The sequence below is a fragment of the Lepidochelys olivacea genome, assembly GCF_965140295.1.
Source record: "Lepidochelys olivacea isolate rLepOli2 genome assembly, chromosome: 2".
Taxonomy (NCBI): domain Eukaryota; kingdom Metazoa; phylum Chordata; order Testudines; family Cheloniidae; genus Lepidochelys; species Lepidochelys olivacea.
Window position 1 is genome coordinate 38,012,491 of NC_140412.1, and position 14,280 is coordinate 38,026,770.

General features: G+C 41.9%; 1 protein-coding gene across 1 annotated transcript in view; it reads left to right on the forward strand.

The window, feature by feature from the left end:
• RRM2B (ribonucleotide reductase regulatory TP53 inducible subunit M2B) overlaps positions 1–14,280 on the forward strand; it is a 37,707-nt gene that overhangs the window by 11,544 nt on the left and 11,883 nt on the right. The window contains exons 3-6 of the mRNA XM_084621571.1: positions 3,777–3,893; positions 6,172–6,305; positions 7,459–7,553; positions 12,185–12,318. Of these exons, the coding sequence (XP_084477697.1) occupies positions 3,777–3,893; positions 6,172–6,305; positions 7,459–7,553; positions 12,185–12,318 (480 nt within the window). The remainder of the gene's footprint in view (positions 1–3,776; positions 3,894–6,171; positions 6,306–7,458; positions 7,554–12,184; positions 12,319–14,280) is intronic.

Sequence of the window (14,280 nt, forward strand, 5' to 3'; positions counted from 1 at the left end):
TCTCTCTGCCTCAGCAAGTCTCAGCCTTGTTGGAGATGAGATTTTCAACTGCCTGCCACTCCAGTCTGTCCTTGACACTCTGCTGGTCTACACCTTGCCCATGCAATTAACAGCTAGCGAACCCCAGAGACGTCTCGCTGTGATGCTCACAGAAATTAAGTTCGCTGCCTCCAAAGAGAGTGTACACGCCAGCCTGTTAGGTTAGCTGAAGACTCACACTTCACTTTAGAGTATACCACTGATATTATTTTGTAAATAAAACAAGAATGAGTTTATTAATAAAGAACAGAGATTTAAGTGATTCAAGTGGGGTTCACAGGGGTCTGCTCTGGGTCCAATATTGAACATATTTATTAATGACTTGGATATAGGTAGAGAGAGCATACTGATCAAGTTTGCAGATGAGACAAAGTTTGGTGGGGTGGAAGGGGGGTTGCCAATACTTTGGAGGATAGAGCTAACATTCAGAAGTATCTTGATAAATTGGAGAACTGGGCTATAAACAACAAAATGAAATTCAACAAAGGCAAATCTAAGGTGCTGCACTTGGGGGAGAAAAAACAAATGCATAAATACAGAATGGGGGAAAACTGGCTTGGCAGCAGCACTGCTGAAAAGGATCTGGAAGTTGTGGTGGATCACAGCCTCAACATGAGTCAGAAATGAGATGCTGTTGCAAAAAAAGCAAATGCAATTTTAGGTTGCATTAACAGAGGCATAGCATGCAAGTCATGAGAGGTGATAGTTCCGCTTTACTCAGCACTGGTTAGGCCTCAGCTGGAGTACTGTGTCCAGTTTTGGTCATGAATGTATAGAAAGGATGTAGAGAAACTGGAAAGGATCCAGAGGCCAGCAACAATGATGATCAAAGGGATGTTCAAAGGAATGCAAGCCATACGAGCAAAGGCTGAAGGGACATGGGTATGTTTCGTTTGGAAAAGAGGCGATTAAGGGAGGGATATGAGAGTGGTCTTCAGATACATGAAAGGCTGCCACAAAAAAAATGGAGAAAAGTTGTTCTCTTTTGCCAAAGAGGGCAGGACAACGGGCAATGGGTTCAAACTACATAGCAGATTTAGATTAAATCTCAGGAAAAAATTCCTAAGCGTAAGAACAGTAGGGCAATGGAACAGACTGCCTCAGGAGGTTGCAGAAGCTTCTTCACTGGAGGTTTTCAAAAGCAGGCTGGATAGCTATCTGTCTTGGATGGTTTAGACACAACTAATCATGCATCTTGGCCGGGGGTTAGACTAGATGACCCTTGTGGTCCCTTCTAACCCTATGATTCTGTGATACTAAGCAAGAGAAAAAGACAGGTATGATTGCAGACAAAACAAAAATAAAACGTGCTTTCTAGTATCTAAAGTTTAACAGACTACAATCTTGGTCTGAGGCAATTTCTCATCTATTGTCAGGTTCCAGAGACTTCAGCCCAAATGGTTGAAGGATCCACCTTTCACAGATTCCAAGAGCTCTGGTCTCTTGTCCTCTAGGTGATGGATTAATGGCTTTTTATTACCCTTATATTTCCCAAAGTCCATTGTCTCTGCCTCAAGAACCAGGAAGTCTCCCTGGGATGCAGAGACTTTCCCCTGGCTTGTTCACTAAACTCTCTCCTCCATGGTTGTTAGCTTGATAGCTTTACTTACCTTATGTGTAAATGTGCTCTTATTGTCCCCTGCCTGTAATCAAGCAGGTCAGACCGGTAAATACACATTTCTTTATCTAGGGCAGGCAGGGTTTGTGCACTGCCTTCCAAACACTTTTTAAGAATGTATTTCTAGTATACACATGTAACTCTTTGTACACAACCCATACATACATCACACAATGATTTTCAGGACTGGCATATGATCAGTTTAAATATTATACCTTACAAGACACCTTTTAGATACATATTATGATAAGTGTGTTGGGGTTAGTGAGTGTGTCAGGCCTGATATGTGTTGCAGTGTGGTGTCTTAGGGACACAGTGAGTACTATGGTCCAGTGGACAAGGCCCATGATTTAGTAGTCAGGAGACCTGACTTTTATTACAGGCTCTGCAGTTGACTTGCTGCATGTGGCCTTTGATGGGACACTTACACTCTCTGTGCTTCAGTTTCATCACTTGTAAAATGCTTTGAGATATATGGATGAAAATGCTCTATTGAAGTACTAGCCACTATTATTATTATTTTTTTTTTTTTAGGCAGATGATTGTAAACGGTGACAGCTGTTAAATATACATGTAGTTTACTCCAAGTTGAATTGATTAAATACTCCTTCCTACCTAATGACGCTCCTTAGCTCTAAGTTAACGCACTTTCTCCACACCAGTCATGATTTTATAGACCTCTATCATATCCTCCCTTAGTTATCTCTTTTCCAAACTGAAAAGTCCCAGTCTTATTAATCTCTCCTCATATGGAAGCTGTTACATATCCTTAATAATTTTTGTTGCCCTTCTCTGTAAGTTTTCCAACTCCAGTATATCTTTTTTGAGATGGGCCGACCAGATCTTCATGTAGTATTCAAGGTGTAGGCATCCCATGGATTTATAGAGGCAATCTGGATTTTCTGTCTTATCTATCCCTTTCCTAACATTCTGTTTGCTTTTTTGACTGCCACTGCACATTGAGTGGATGTTTTCAGAGAACTATCCACGACTCCAAAATTTCTTTCTTGAGTGGTAACATAATTTAGACCTGATCATTTTATAATGTATAGTTGGGATTATGTTTTCCAATGTGTATTACTTTGCATTTATGAAGATTGAATTTTACCTGCCATTTTGTTGCCCAGTCACTCAGTTTTGTGAGGTTCCTTTGTAATGCTTTGCAGTCTGCTTTGGACTTAACTATCCTACCAGTTCCTCCCACTCGCTGTCATTTTAGCACCAGTGCCATGCTTGACTGAATTGGGAATCTAACTGTAAGAATAAAGTTTTTGGTGTCTCATTGGTTTTCACATCTGGCCCTACCTAACTGCTGCCGTGGTTTTAAAAAAAAAAAAATACAACCCCTGCTAAGGAAGCTGTGGTTTCTACCCCAGCCAGAATTCACTGTCTTATAGAAGAGCAAACATGTAATGCTTTCTTATTGTCCCAAACAGTAGCCTTGTGGGAGAAATTAGATGTCACATAAAGAAAATCCTTGTCATTTTAAAGACTCGTTGCAAAATGGGGTCTTTAATTGCAAGTATCATTAAAGACACATTGGAAAGCATCTCTGTTGTTTGACACATATTGAAGTTTTGAAATCCTGCTGCTTTACAGTGAGGAAATGTTTTTCACTTTCAGTGTTGTATGGTTCAATATCTAAAGTAGTTTTCCATTTCTGTAGTGTCTTTCATCCTAAAGTGCTTCACAGACTGATGAAGGGTGCTATGTAAAAGTAAATTGTTCTACTCTGCCATTAGAAATATCTTTGCAGACACACTATAATATAAGACATCTAGTGGTCATTCTAGTGACTCTAAATGGTGTGCATATTCTCTGAGTTTCCAAAGATCTGTATTTGTGTGGGGGAGAGCGGAGGGGAAGGGGTCATTTATAAGCTGCAAAGCAATTAAATTATGTTATGGTGGCAGATACGCTACCGTACTTCATTGCTTTCACTGTGTTTGATTTTGAGTTCAATTACAAATGTAATAAAATTCTCTAAACATTTTCAAGTTTGATCTCAAATAACTCCCAGCATCACTGATTTGCTTAAGCTTCTTCTATTTTTCTTCATGAGTTATCAACATGAACGGACAATAATATTATATTTTTCTTTCTTTTTTTTTACTATAAGGTTGATTTATCAAAGGACTTTCCTCACTGGAACAAGCTGAAATCAGAAGAAAAATACTTCATCTCTCATGTCCTGGCTTTTTTTGCGGCCAGCGATGGAATTGTAAATGAAAATTTGGTAAGGCATCTTTACAATGAGCCCATTTCTCAAGAGTTACCATTCATCTGGCTAGCAAAAACTCTTCATTTCAATTTTGACTTAATATAATCAAGTGACTCTTTATTGTTTACAGGTTGCATTTTCTCTTTTCCACATCATTTCAGTTTTGCTTAGACATTTGAGCAACCTGTTCTCCCTGGGCCACTATTTAAGACAAATTAGGCCTGTGACGGGTTTGGGCCCTTTGGGATGTCACCTGATGTGCTCGCATGCCACTGAGTCAGCCTATTCTGCCAGTCTGGTCCCCTTTACCTGACCTTGCTGTGTTAGGCTCACAAGCCTCTTCCAGCCAAGCACACAGGCAGGGCCATACCGAGCTGCACAGAGAGACAGAGATCCGTTCTGGAAAGATTCAGCCTTAGGGGCTTGCTCCAACGCTCTGGTGCCCACTCTTTTTAAGGGGTACAAACACAAAGGTTTTATTAAATTTGACCCCTCCCTCAATGTGGAGGGAGATGTGCACAACTTCTTGCCCTCTCAGTTAGAAATTACCTAAACTGGGTTATATTACAAACAAGAAATAAGTTTGTTTAACTACAAAAGGTGAATTTTAAGTGAATGTAAGAGATAACCGACAGAACAAAGCAGATTACTGACCAAATAAAGCAAAATAGGCAAGCTAAGCTCAATATACTGAAGAAACAGGTTACGAAATGTAAATTCTCAGCCTAAATGTTATTTTAGGCAGGTTGCAAAGTTTCTGTGGTTCAGAGTTCCAGTTATATTCCTTTTCAGACTGGAACCCTGTCTCAGTCTGGACACCCCCTACCCCGCCCCCGCCTTCCCTTCAGCTGGCTTTAGCAGTCTTTCTTCTTGAGCAGACAAGTCATGGAGAGGAGGAGTCCCATTTGTCTTCTTCCCTACCCTTAAATAGGATTTACATAAGTCGGGAATCCTTTGTTTCCCAAACTTGACCCCTCTTCCCTTCCAGTGGAAAGTTACAAGAAGTCCCAGGTAATGTTTGTTATCAGGTGATAAGACCACCTGACTCTGTAGTATCACAGCGTACATGAGTCAGTGGCAGTATCAAGGGCCCGCAGGAAGGCCAAGCCTTTTCAGTCCATTGTCCTCGCTCATGGGCCATCGGCCCTGTCTTGCTTTTCCATTGTTGTACCTGAAGTATTAGCAGTGGGCATCACCCAAAATAGCATAGTTGAAATACAGATACATAGACAATATTCCTAACTTCAAATACAGAAAAGATACAGGCGTACAAATTGGTTAATCACATTCAGTAAATTATAACCTTTCCAATGTTATCTTACAAGACCCATCTTGCATAAAGTATATCTGTTGTCATATTCATATCATAAGCATATTTTCATAAAGAATATGGAGTGAAATGTCATAAGGCTCACACCAGTATAGTCTGAAGGATTCCAACCACTCCGTTCCTGGAAACAATCTTTAAGTCCTCCCTTCCAGGGGACTGTGTTCATTTTTGGCTCTTTAGGAATGGAAGATGGGATTGAACTTCTCCAGTGGTGTCATCAGTGTTTCTCTTTGAGTTGGTTAAAATCATACTCTCTCTCCCTAACATAGCACTTTTAAAAAACCATAGGGGATACTACCATGTCCTTGCCAGTGTTCCTTATCTCAGTAAAACTTATTCTAAGGACCTGTGTTTACGAAGGTGACTTGTTGGGGATATCTCTGAATCTACCAGGTCTACAAGGAAGTGATGCATCTCCCCTTTCTGATTACATGGATTTTCCATTTGTAGTCACGCTGTGGCTGCAAGATATCTGACCTTAAACCGTCCATGGTGTAGGCCTGAAAATGGCCCATCCTGGACCTTGTGCATATATAACTTCTGGGCGCACATCTAGGGAATACATTATAGTATGGGGTGACGTTGGAGAAAGAGACACACATACTCTATGACATAGAGATTTCGTGAAGTACTGGTTTATTTTATTTAATATCAAACCAAAATCCTGAGTGTTTGTGTAATGTGAAGTTTTCAGTATTGCAGTATTCTGCTTTATACTTTCAGTACTTATACATCATACCTCTTGATTACAGTTTTATAAGCTACATATACAGCGGCTTTATTTCACTTTCTCAAAGAATAATTCCACAATCTGCTAGCTGTTTGCATGCATGTTTGTGAAATGTTTCAATCCAACTGCCCCCATCCTTTCTCCATGGCAAGGGGGTTGCTTTTGTTCATCTCAGGGCTTGAAAATATTCTTTCGGGTAGTGCTAATACCCTAACTGGCACTTTTTTTTGTAGGTGGAGCGATTCAGCCAGGAAGTGCAAATCCCAGAGGCTCGCTGTTTCTATGGATTTCAGATTCTAATTGAGAATGTTCACTCAGAGATGTACAGTTTGCTAATAGACACGTACATCAAAAATCCCAAGAAACGGTAATTCTCAAAGTTGTCACAAAGTCATTGAACATATTATCTCAGTACTGGCTGTGCAGTCTAGAGGGCTAGTCATGTTGCACATGCCAGTATCACCTGCCTTCTTTCCCATACTGACTCGCTGGGTGGCCTTAGGAAAATATTTATCATTTCCTGCTCTGTATTCCCCATCTATAAAATGGAGTAATAATAATACCTACTACACAGGAGTGTTATCAGGGTTAGTTAATATTTGTACAGTGCAATATAATTGATAGATTGAAACAGTTCGGTTATGGATCGTTCTAGGAATTTAATGCTATTTACTGATCTGGGTTTGGTAATAATGCTATCTGTCACTTTACTTGCATACAACACGTTTGTTGCTAATATTTTTTAAAACCTTCCTTTAAAACTACCCTAGCCAGTTATTTATAAATTGAAATGTTGTGACCTTTGACTATCAGTTTTGCCCTATATGTCAACAAGAGAGTCTAATGTAAATTTTAACAGTAATAACAATAGCAAAAAGTTAGTCTGTGGCTACAGATGTGTGGAGATACCATGGTCCTGTAGTGAGGGTCACGCAGAGCTGCATTTACAGGGCAGCATCCTACACTGGAGAAGCTCAATATCTCCTGGAACTCCCAAGGTACATGGGTGGTAGGGAGATGGCTGCTGTGTCATCTTGTAAGCGTATGTCTCTACAACCTTTGGGGGTACTGAACACAGTTAGCTTTGCTAGCCAGAATCAGCAGTTGTATTCCACAGGGGCTGAAACTGTACCCAGCTCCTGTGTGGGCCTGCAAGGGGAGCCGGGACGGAGAGTCTCCCTGAGGAGGAACTGGCTACTATCTGGCTTATAGTGTGAGATGCACCATACTCTAGTGGATAGGACACTGATTTGGTAGTTGAGAAACCTGGGTTCTATTCTTGGCTCTGCCATGTACCAGCTGTGTGAGCTTGGATAAGTGACTTTCCCTCTCTCTGTCTGTTTGCCCTTGTAGCTTTTGTCTGTTAGATTGTAAAAACTTTGGGGGCAAAGACTGTCTCTTACTGTGTTTGTATAGTGTCAAGCAAAGTGGGATCCCAATCTCAGCTGGTGTCTCTAGGTACTAATATAATACAAATAAATTATAAGTGTTTGTAATATTACCTTTGTTTCATTCTATAGAGAATTTTTATTTAATGCAATTGAAACAATGCCTTGTGTCAAGAAGAAAGCAGATTGGGCCCTGAGGTGGATAGCAGACAGAGACTCAACTTTTGGTATGTAGCTTTTTAATTGGGTGATTACCCTTTGTTAATCTGAGGTATATATAATGGAGTTTTCTGGGTCTGAGCTGCAACCTTCCAGAGCAGAATTTCTCCTATGTTTAAGGGTTACGTGTATCTTGAGTTTCAAGTCCAGCCGTGATTTCTAAAAAAAGAAAAAATCAGATCAGTGCATAGATCTTAATCCTGAGCTAATGACGTGTGCCAATGTCAAGGCCCAGTGGGGATCATAGGTGTAAAAGTTCTGGGGGCTTCTTGTGGTATGAATAAGTGATAAAAAGGCAATTATGACTTTAACATGGGTTCAACTAATACTCTGGGTGTGTCAGCATGTCCAAGCACACACACACACACACACCCACCCACCCCCAAAAATGAAGTCATGTTACTGTGAGAACTTGTTTGATTCACTAGCGTAGACACTCTTGTTTTGGGTGGGAAGAAATGAGGTGCAGGTTACGTTGTGTATTTGGGGGGGAAAGAGGGATCATCCCAAGTAAGGTTTTTCTTTGGTAAAATTTAGACCACATAGTGATTATTGGTGGCTTTCCTGAAAATATTTCAGTGAGACTATTGAGAATTGTTAGTCAAGTTCCAAATGTCAGTTGTGGGGGGAACCATTTCCTTTCCTGCAGTCTGCTGGTAGAGCTGCCTTGGCCAGATGTAACATAGGTATTTATACCTTATTTTCCTATTAGTGGCTCTGGCAACTTGTATTTTCTGTACTTTTTTTTCACTTTTTACCAGACATATTGCCAGATGTTTGTTGCATAGATGTTTCACTTGCTCTGACTTTGTCAGCTGACTGCTCAGTATGTTCATTCTAAAGTACAGCAGGACCCTGTTTCTTCTTCATGCAAAGTGATTGCTAGGGGGGTGAAAAGAACCCATTAGCCCAACTTCATTATGTTTTTTTTCAGGAGCATTCAGAAATAGACACTCCTGATTTGAGATTTCCAATGAGCATATTAAAAACTTTGTTACATATTTCAGTATGCAAGAGCCAGCCAGTAGGCATTCAGCAAGAAATTTTGCTATATGGGTTTTAATATCAGGTATTGCATTTGATCGTTAGCTTTATGGACACTTATTTTTTAGGATTGTCTGGTATGTTTTTAGAGTTGTCAATTATATTTCTTCCGTGTGAACTACAGTAAATATGCTATTTGTCTTTTAATTGTTTTCTCCATATGACCTTTCCCTAAATAAACCAGTAGATGGCACCTGCATTCCATTCATTGGAGTAGAAAAATAAATGTCCTTTTCTTAAAATGATCTGTGCATGGCGCAGGGGGCAAAGGTGCCAGCGTTTAAGGCACAGACTGTGTACCTCTGGAGACCAGGATATTTATCTATATACATCATCAGGATGCTTTAAAATACAATATGCATTTCTATGGAAACAGGGCTTTGATGGGGAGGAGTACATGGGCTTGAAGGCACTGGGGTGTAGAGTGGGAGGAAGAGAGGCAGAGTATGCAGTGGCCCAAGGTAGGGTGAAGAAGAGATGGCAGCAGAAATAGGAGGCAGTAGGAGTGAATTTGGGGACACAGAACTGGAAGGGATCTCTTGGATCATAGGGTCCCCTCCCCTGCTATCACAGACAACTCTGTCATATAGTCCTGTTCATAAATTTATTATCTTGAATTAGAGATGTAAGAGTTTAACCGGTTAACCAACAAGCTTGATGCTTATCGGTTTCTGTTAATGATTAAACTTTGCCCGTGGTCCCTCCTGGTTGCTGCCCCACGCGCCCGGGACTCTGCTGCCGCCTGGCATCCCTGTGCACCCAACATCCCTGCATGCCCAGCAGCCTGGCTGCCACCTGGCATCCCAGCACACCCAGGGTCCCTCCGGGCTGTAGGCCCTGCACCCAGGGTCCATTCTGGCAGCTGGGGGGGACCCCAGGCGAGGGGATGGTTATACAGTTACTGTTTTTACATTCAAGATGGGGATGTAAATAACATGTATCTGGATTGTCTGCCCCCACTGCTCCTATTGGGAAGATGTTCCAAAACCTTATTCTGTAGATGTTTAGAAACCTTCTTATTTCTAGCCTAAACTTATAGAGCCAGGCCATAGAGATCACAACTTCCGTAGCCTGCACCACAATAGCTCTGATGTTGAGGGGCAGGTGCAGATTCCATACCCTGATATTGATGTATTGTAGCATATATCTTTCTAACTTCCAGTACACACCCTTCAGGAAGGCCACTAGTACCTAGGCTAATGGTAAGTGCTTTCTGCTTGGCTGTCTGGCAGGTACGCTGTAGGACTCAGTCTCCTGACTGCATGCTTTAAGTAGAGAAAGCTCCATAATTGGGACTTACTTAAAACAAGGCTGGCCGAAGCACTAGAATAGGTAGTGCAAGGAATTTCACAGTGGTGGAGGATGGGGCTAGTTGAATTAATAGGTCTCATAAGATGATAATCGATAACACCAGACTGAGGGCTCAGCTCCGCTTTCCTGTGTATGATACAGTATGGTCTAGTTGGCCCTCCTCAGCTGAGGTTTCTACACTGATGTTACTGATCTTAATAGTGGAGATGCACAGATTATTTTGCTTATTTAGACAAGCTGCTATTTGATCTCCAGTGAAAGAGCCCTGCCTTGGGACACTTCCCAGAGAACTTGCTAAGACTTTTATGATTAAATCTTAGGAGAGCAATGCCATGAAGAATATTATGGTGTATATTTTTGGCTGGAAGGGAATGTGAGGAGGAAAGTTTGGGTCTATCCTATGTGGAAGACAAGTTGAGTCATTGTGCCACCTAGCTAATGCACAGAATGTGTTACAAATACTTTATTGTGATTAAAGGGGTATTGCAAATAGAGTAGCAGTTCAAGACTCGTCGTAGACCCTCTTCCTTTAGCCGTTCCCCAATTGCTCGCTGCAGGGTGATGTCTCCATTACGAAAAATATTCCACCTCTATTGTGCCTTTTACCCCCCATATGCTCCACTGATTGGTTTGCAAGGCAGCTTGATGACTAGAGTTGTGCAGGTTGTCCTTATCATGAGCTTTTCTCACGAATCCATAATCACCCTTCTCTGCATTCCTCTTGCAGGGGCCTTGGTGGACCTCCCCAAGTCACTTCCATTGTTTGTCTTTCTGGTTCTTTCGCTGCCACTGTTGGAAAGAGAAAACGGTTGAAAGGAATTGACCAGATAGAAGAATAACTCTTCTTGCACAGCAAACTAAACCTATGTGCTAAAAAGGCAGTGGAACCATTTCAGATTAATGGCCGCTGAAGAGATTAGCCTGTTCGGCTATCATAAGCATTAAGTAATAGAAAAGGAATATTTGCACTTCCATTGTACCATATGCAAATGTATTTCCTAAAATGGAGCATTTATAAATGAGCACCTCTTAAAAGTTAGACAAAGAAAACAAATTTTTCTGCATCCAAGTTATGTATTAAGAATTTTTCTGTTAGACTTCAAAAATCTCAACCCAGTGGTTATAAATTCATTTAGCGTTAGTTGTAACAACTTTAATTGTGAATACATCTGCTGATAATATGGATGTCAAAGTACAGTGCCTTATAGGATTTCACCATTAATTCAGCTCTGATTAGGCCTTTTTAAGATTAAAGTATTCTGGTGAATTTTGAACATAACAAATCATTAAGTATTGCTGTATTTGCTCTTGAGATTATACTAAATCTCCTGCATGTGTAGATTTTTTTCTGGGTAAATGCCTTTAAGCCTCTCAGTGTATGGGTTTACATGCACAGCTATAACTCCTTGGGCTGTGAACTTGTTAAATCTCAGAGGCTGAACAGGCTTAGGCTAGTCATTACCTGGATGAGAGATCTCCAAGAAGCACTCCTGATGATGCAGGAAGTGGTGCTGGGGATTCAGTAGGTGGCACTGTTCTCTGCAGTTAACATCGATAGCCTTTGTGGAGTCAGTGGCTACTGGGCAGTGGGTGGTGCTGTCATTAGGCTAAGACATAAAACGGATTCAGATCATTTGTGGTCATTAAAGAGTTTCAGCTATTTTTGCAAGAGTCAAAATAATAATGCTCTAACTTCCCAGATGGAAGAAGCTATAGGAAGCAGAGTACTTCACAAGTCTTAATGAATTGTCTTGCCTCTGTCAGGTAGGAGAATACTTTTCCCTTTATGTAGGAACCTGAGACCCAGACAGATTAGGCTCCCATAGGAAGTCTATTTCCCAGTCTTGTCAATTAGTCACAGCCACCGTCTACTAAGAGGAACAGGGGTATTAGGCCTGATGTCCTGGCCAGATGAGGCCTGATGTCCTGGCCAGATTTCAGTTTGAGCAATTAAATTCTTCCTTCTGAAATTCTCCCTTTACTTTCAATTGGATGTGCTATTTTTCCTCTCTTCCTGGTCTAAACTGCTGTGTGTTGAACACTTTTAATAGCTGTCCTGTTTCACCCCAAAAGTGGCTGCATTTCATTGGTGGGTAAATGATGTGTGCACGTACATGCATGTTGTGGGATCCTATGTGATGAAATGTAAAATATGGTACCTAAGTGGATGATGATTTCATGCTGTTCAGTATCAGTGTGTATCTAATGTAAGCTGCACGACTGACAAACTAGAAGCAAATTTGATTTTTCTGAGTCTTAATTGCCAGTGTATTGTATTAAACAGGGGAGAGAGTGGTTGCCTTTGCTGCCGTGGAAGGGATCTTCTTCTCAGGTTCTTTTGCTGCTATATTTTGGCTGAAGAAGAGGGGTCTGATGCCTGGACTGACATTCTCCAATGAGCTCATTAGCCGAGATGAGGTAATATGTAGAACGTTACATTTGGCCGGGGGGGGGGGGGAATGCTCCTCTAGCTGAGAGCAGCGTGTGGCTGGGCTCTCAGTGAATCCCCAGGCCAGAGGGGAGAGGCACCATTTTTTTTGCATGTTCCCCTCTCCCCCTAGAGCTGCTGCCCACACACATTTGAGCAGAGCCTAATAGCCATGCTAATAAGGGCAATACTTCATCCACCTCTATCAGCAGCTGTGGGAGAGGAAAGGAAGAATTGCGTCAGGTGCTGAAGAGGTGGGGTTTCACGGGGGAAAAGGGAGAAAGCAGGTAAGTGGATGCAGAAGGTTGGGGGGCGCAAACACCAGTGAAAGAAGGGGAAATCCAGCAGGGCAGAGAGGGTGAGTTGCTGGCAAGATGGAGCTGTTTTGACATGTTACTGCTGATGGGGCTGGAAGAGGGCAAAGGCCTGAGTCAGCTCTCTGAAACCCAGCCTACCCTGACATGCATAGTAGGATTCCGCCAGAGCTTGTTACATGGACAGGTGCAGCATCTTGACTGGGTGAAGGAACTGGTTGACCTGTCCATTAACTTTAAGCCACACCCACAGTATCCTCTCACCCGTTCAGCCATAGCTCGGCTGAGGCAGTGAGAGGCAGTGGATGGTGGCAGCACCAGGAAGACCCACCCTCTCTGCTGGTGGTCACTCTTCCACACAGTGCAGCATGTAGCCCTGAGTCTGCAAACCTTGACATTACTGGGAACTGCAGGAGCACTGAAATCCTGTGAGGGAGTAGGCTATTTTTAGAACACGTTTAAAGGGAGAAGGGGTAGGAACAAGATTGAGAAATAAATTATCACTGGGCAGATGTTAAATGAATGTAGGAGAGCTTAAATACCACCATGTTCCCAGGCAAGAATAATCAACATCCTGAATAAAACTATTCACCTAAATCATCTTAAAAGGAAAAGAAATAAGATGAAAAAAAAATCCTAATTCACAGTGTGAGTAAGGAAGGAACTGGAGACACATGGCCCAAGAAACAAAGTGATGGTGAATAATGGGAGAGAGCAGACTTGAGCCAGCACAGTGCTCAGCTTCCAGCACTGAGGGCAGCAGAAGTCAAATAGACAGCAGAGAGCAGCAGGTGTGCACGTGTACTGGACTGCACTGCCAGCCAGGGGTAGTCACATACATGGGATTCTACAGTGCAGCCTGTGTCCTCTAGCTTTACAATGGAGGTGCAGCCTGCTCACCCTAGGGTCCGAGTGTGTCTATGAATGCAATTGGCTTTGCACTGGCTTCTACCACAGCACTCAGGTGGTGGATGGTACAGGTTGCCTTGTCCCCTTCTGAAGCTCTCTCCAGTTACAGAACACAGTACTTGCACTGGGCCTTCTGCAGTGCTTGGTCCAGTATGGGGGTATTTCTACAGAAGTAGCTGACCTTGCTCCCCTTCTTGTTCCTCTAGTAACATACTGTAAATATATCTTGTGGAGTGGAACAACTGCGGTTCTGTCTTACTGGCACTGTTAGTGGGGAACGCTTTTTAACTTCAAATATTTTTAAGAGATTAAAAAGTATGGTGGCTTGTAATATATTTGTAAGGCTGCACCTGCCAGTATCTTTCTGATATTGAATATGCCAATCACTGTAGTAACATGTATCCTCCTACTCCCTCCTCACCCCATCTTGTAGTGATGGCTCCTCATGGGCAGGGCCTTGCACAGTTAAGGTGCTGTTGGAAAAAATACATCATGTTTAAAATCTGGAGCACTGCAGAAGCTGAAGGACAGATTAATTTGCAAGATCAACAGAGCAATGGTTGAATCTACTGGCATTGGCTTAAAATGGTAAAGGATTCCATCTCAAGGAAAATAGCCAGTAGCTCTCATTTACTCTAATTTAGAAAGAAGCTATATTATGATGAAAGAATTATTAAAGTACATGATAGGACTGGAAAATAAAGCAAGGTATGGCTCAAGCCTGAGGCA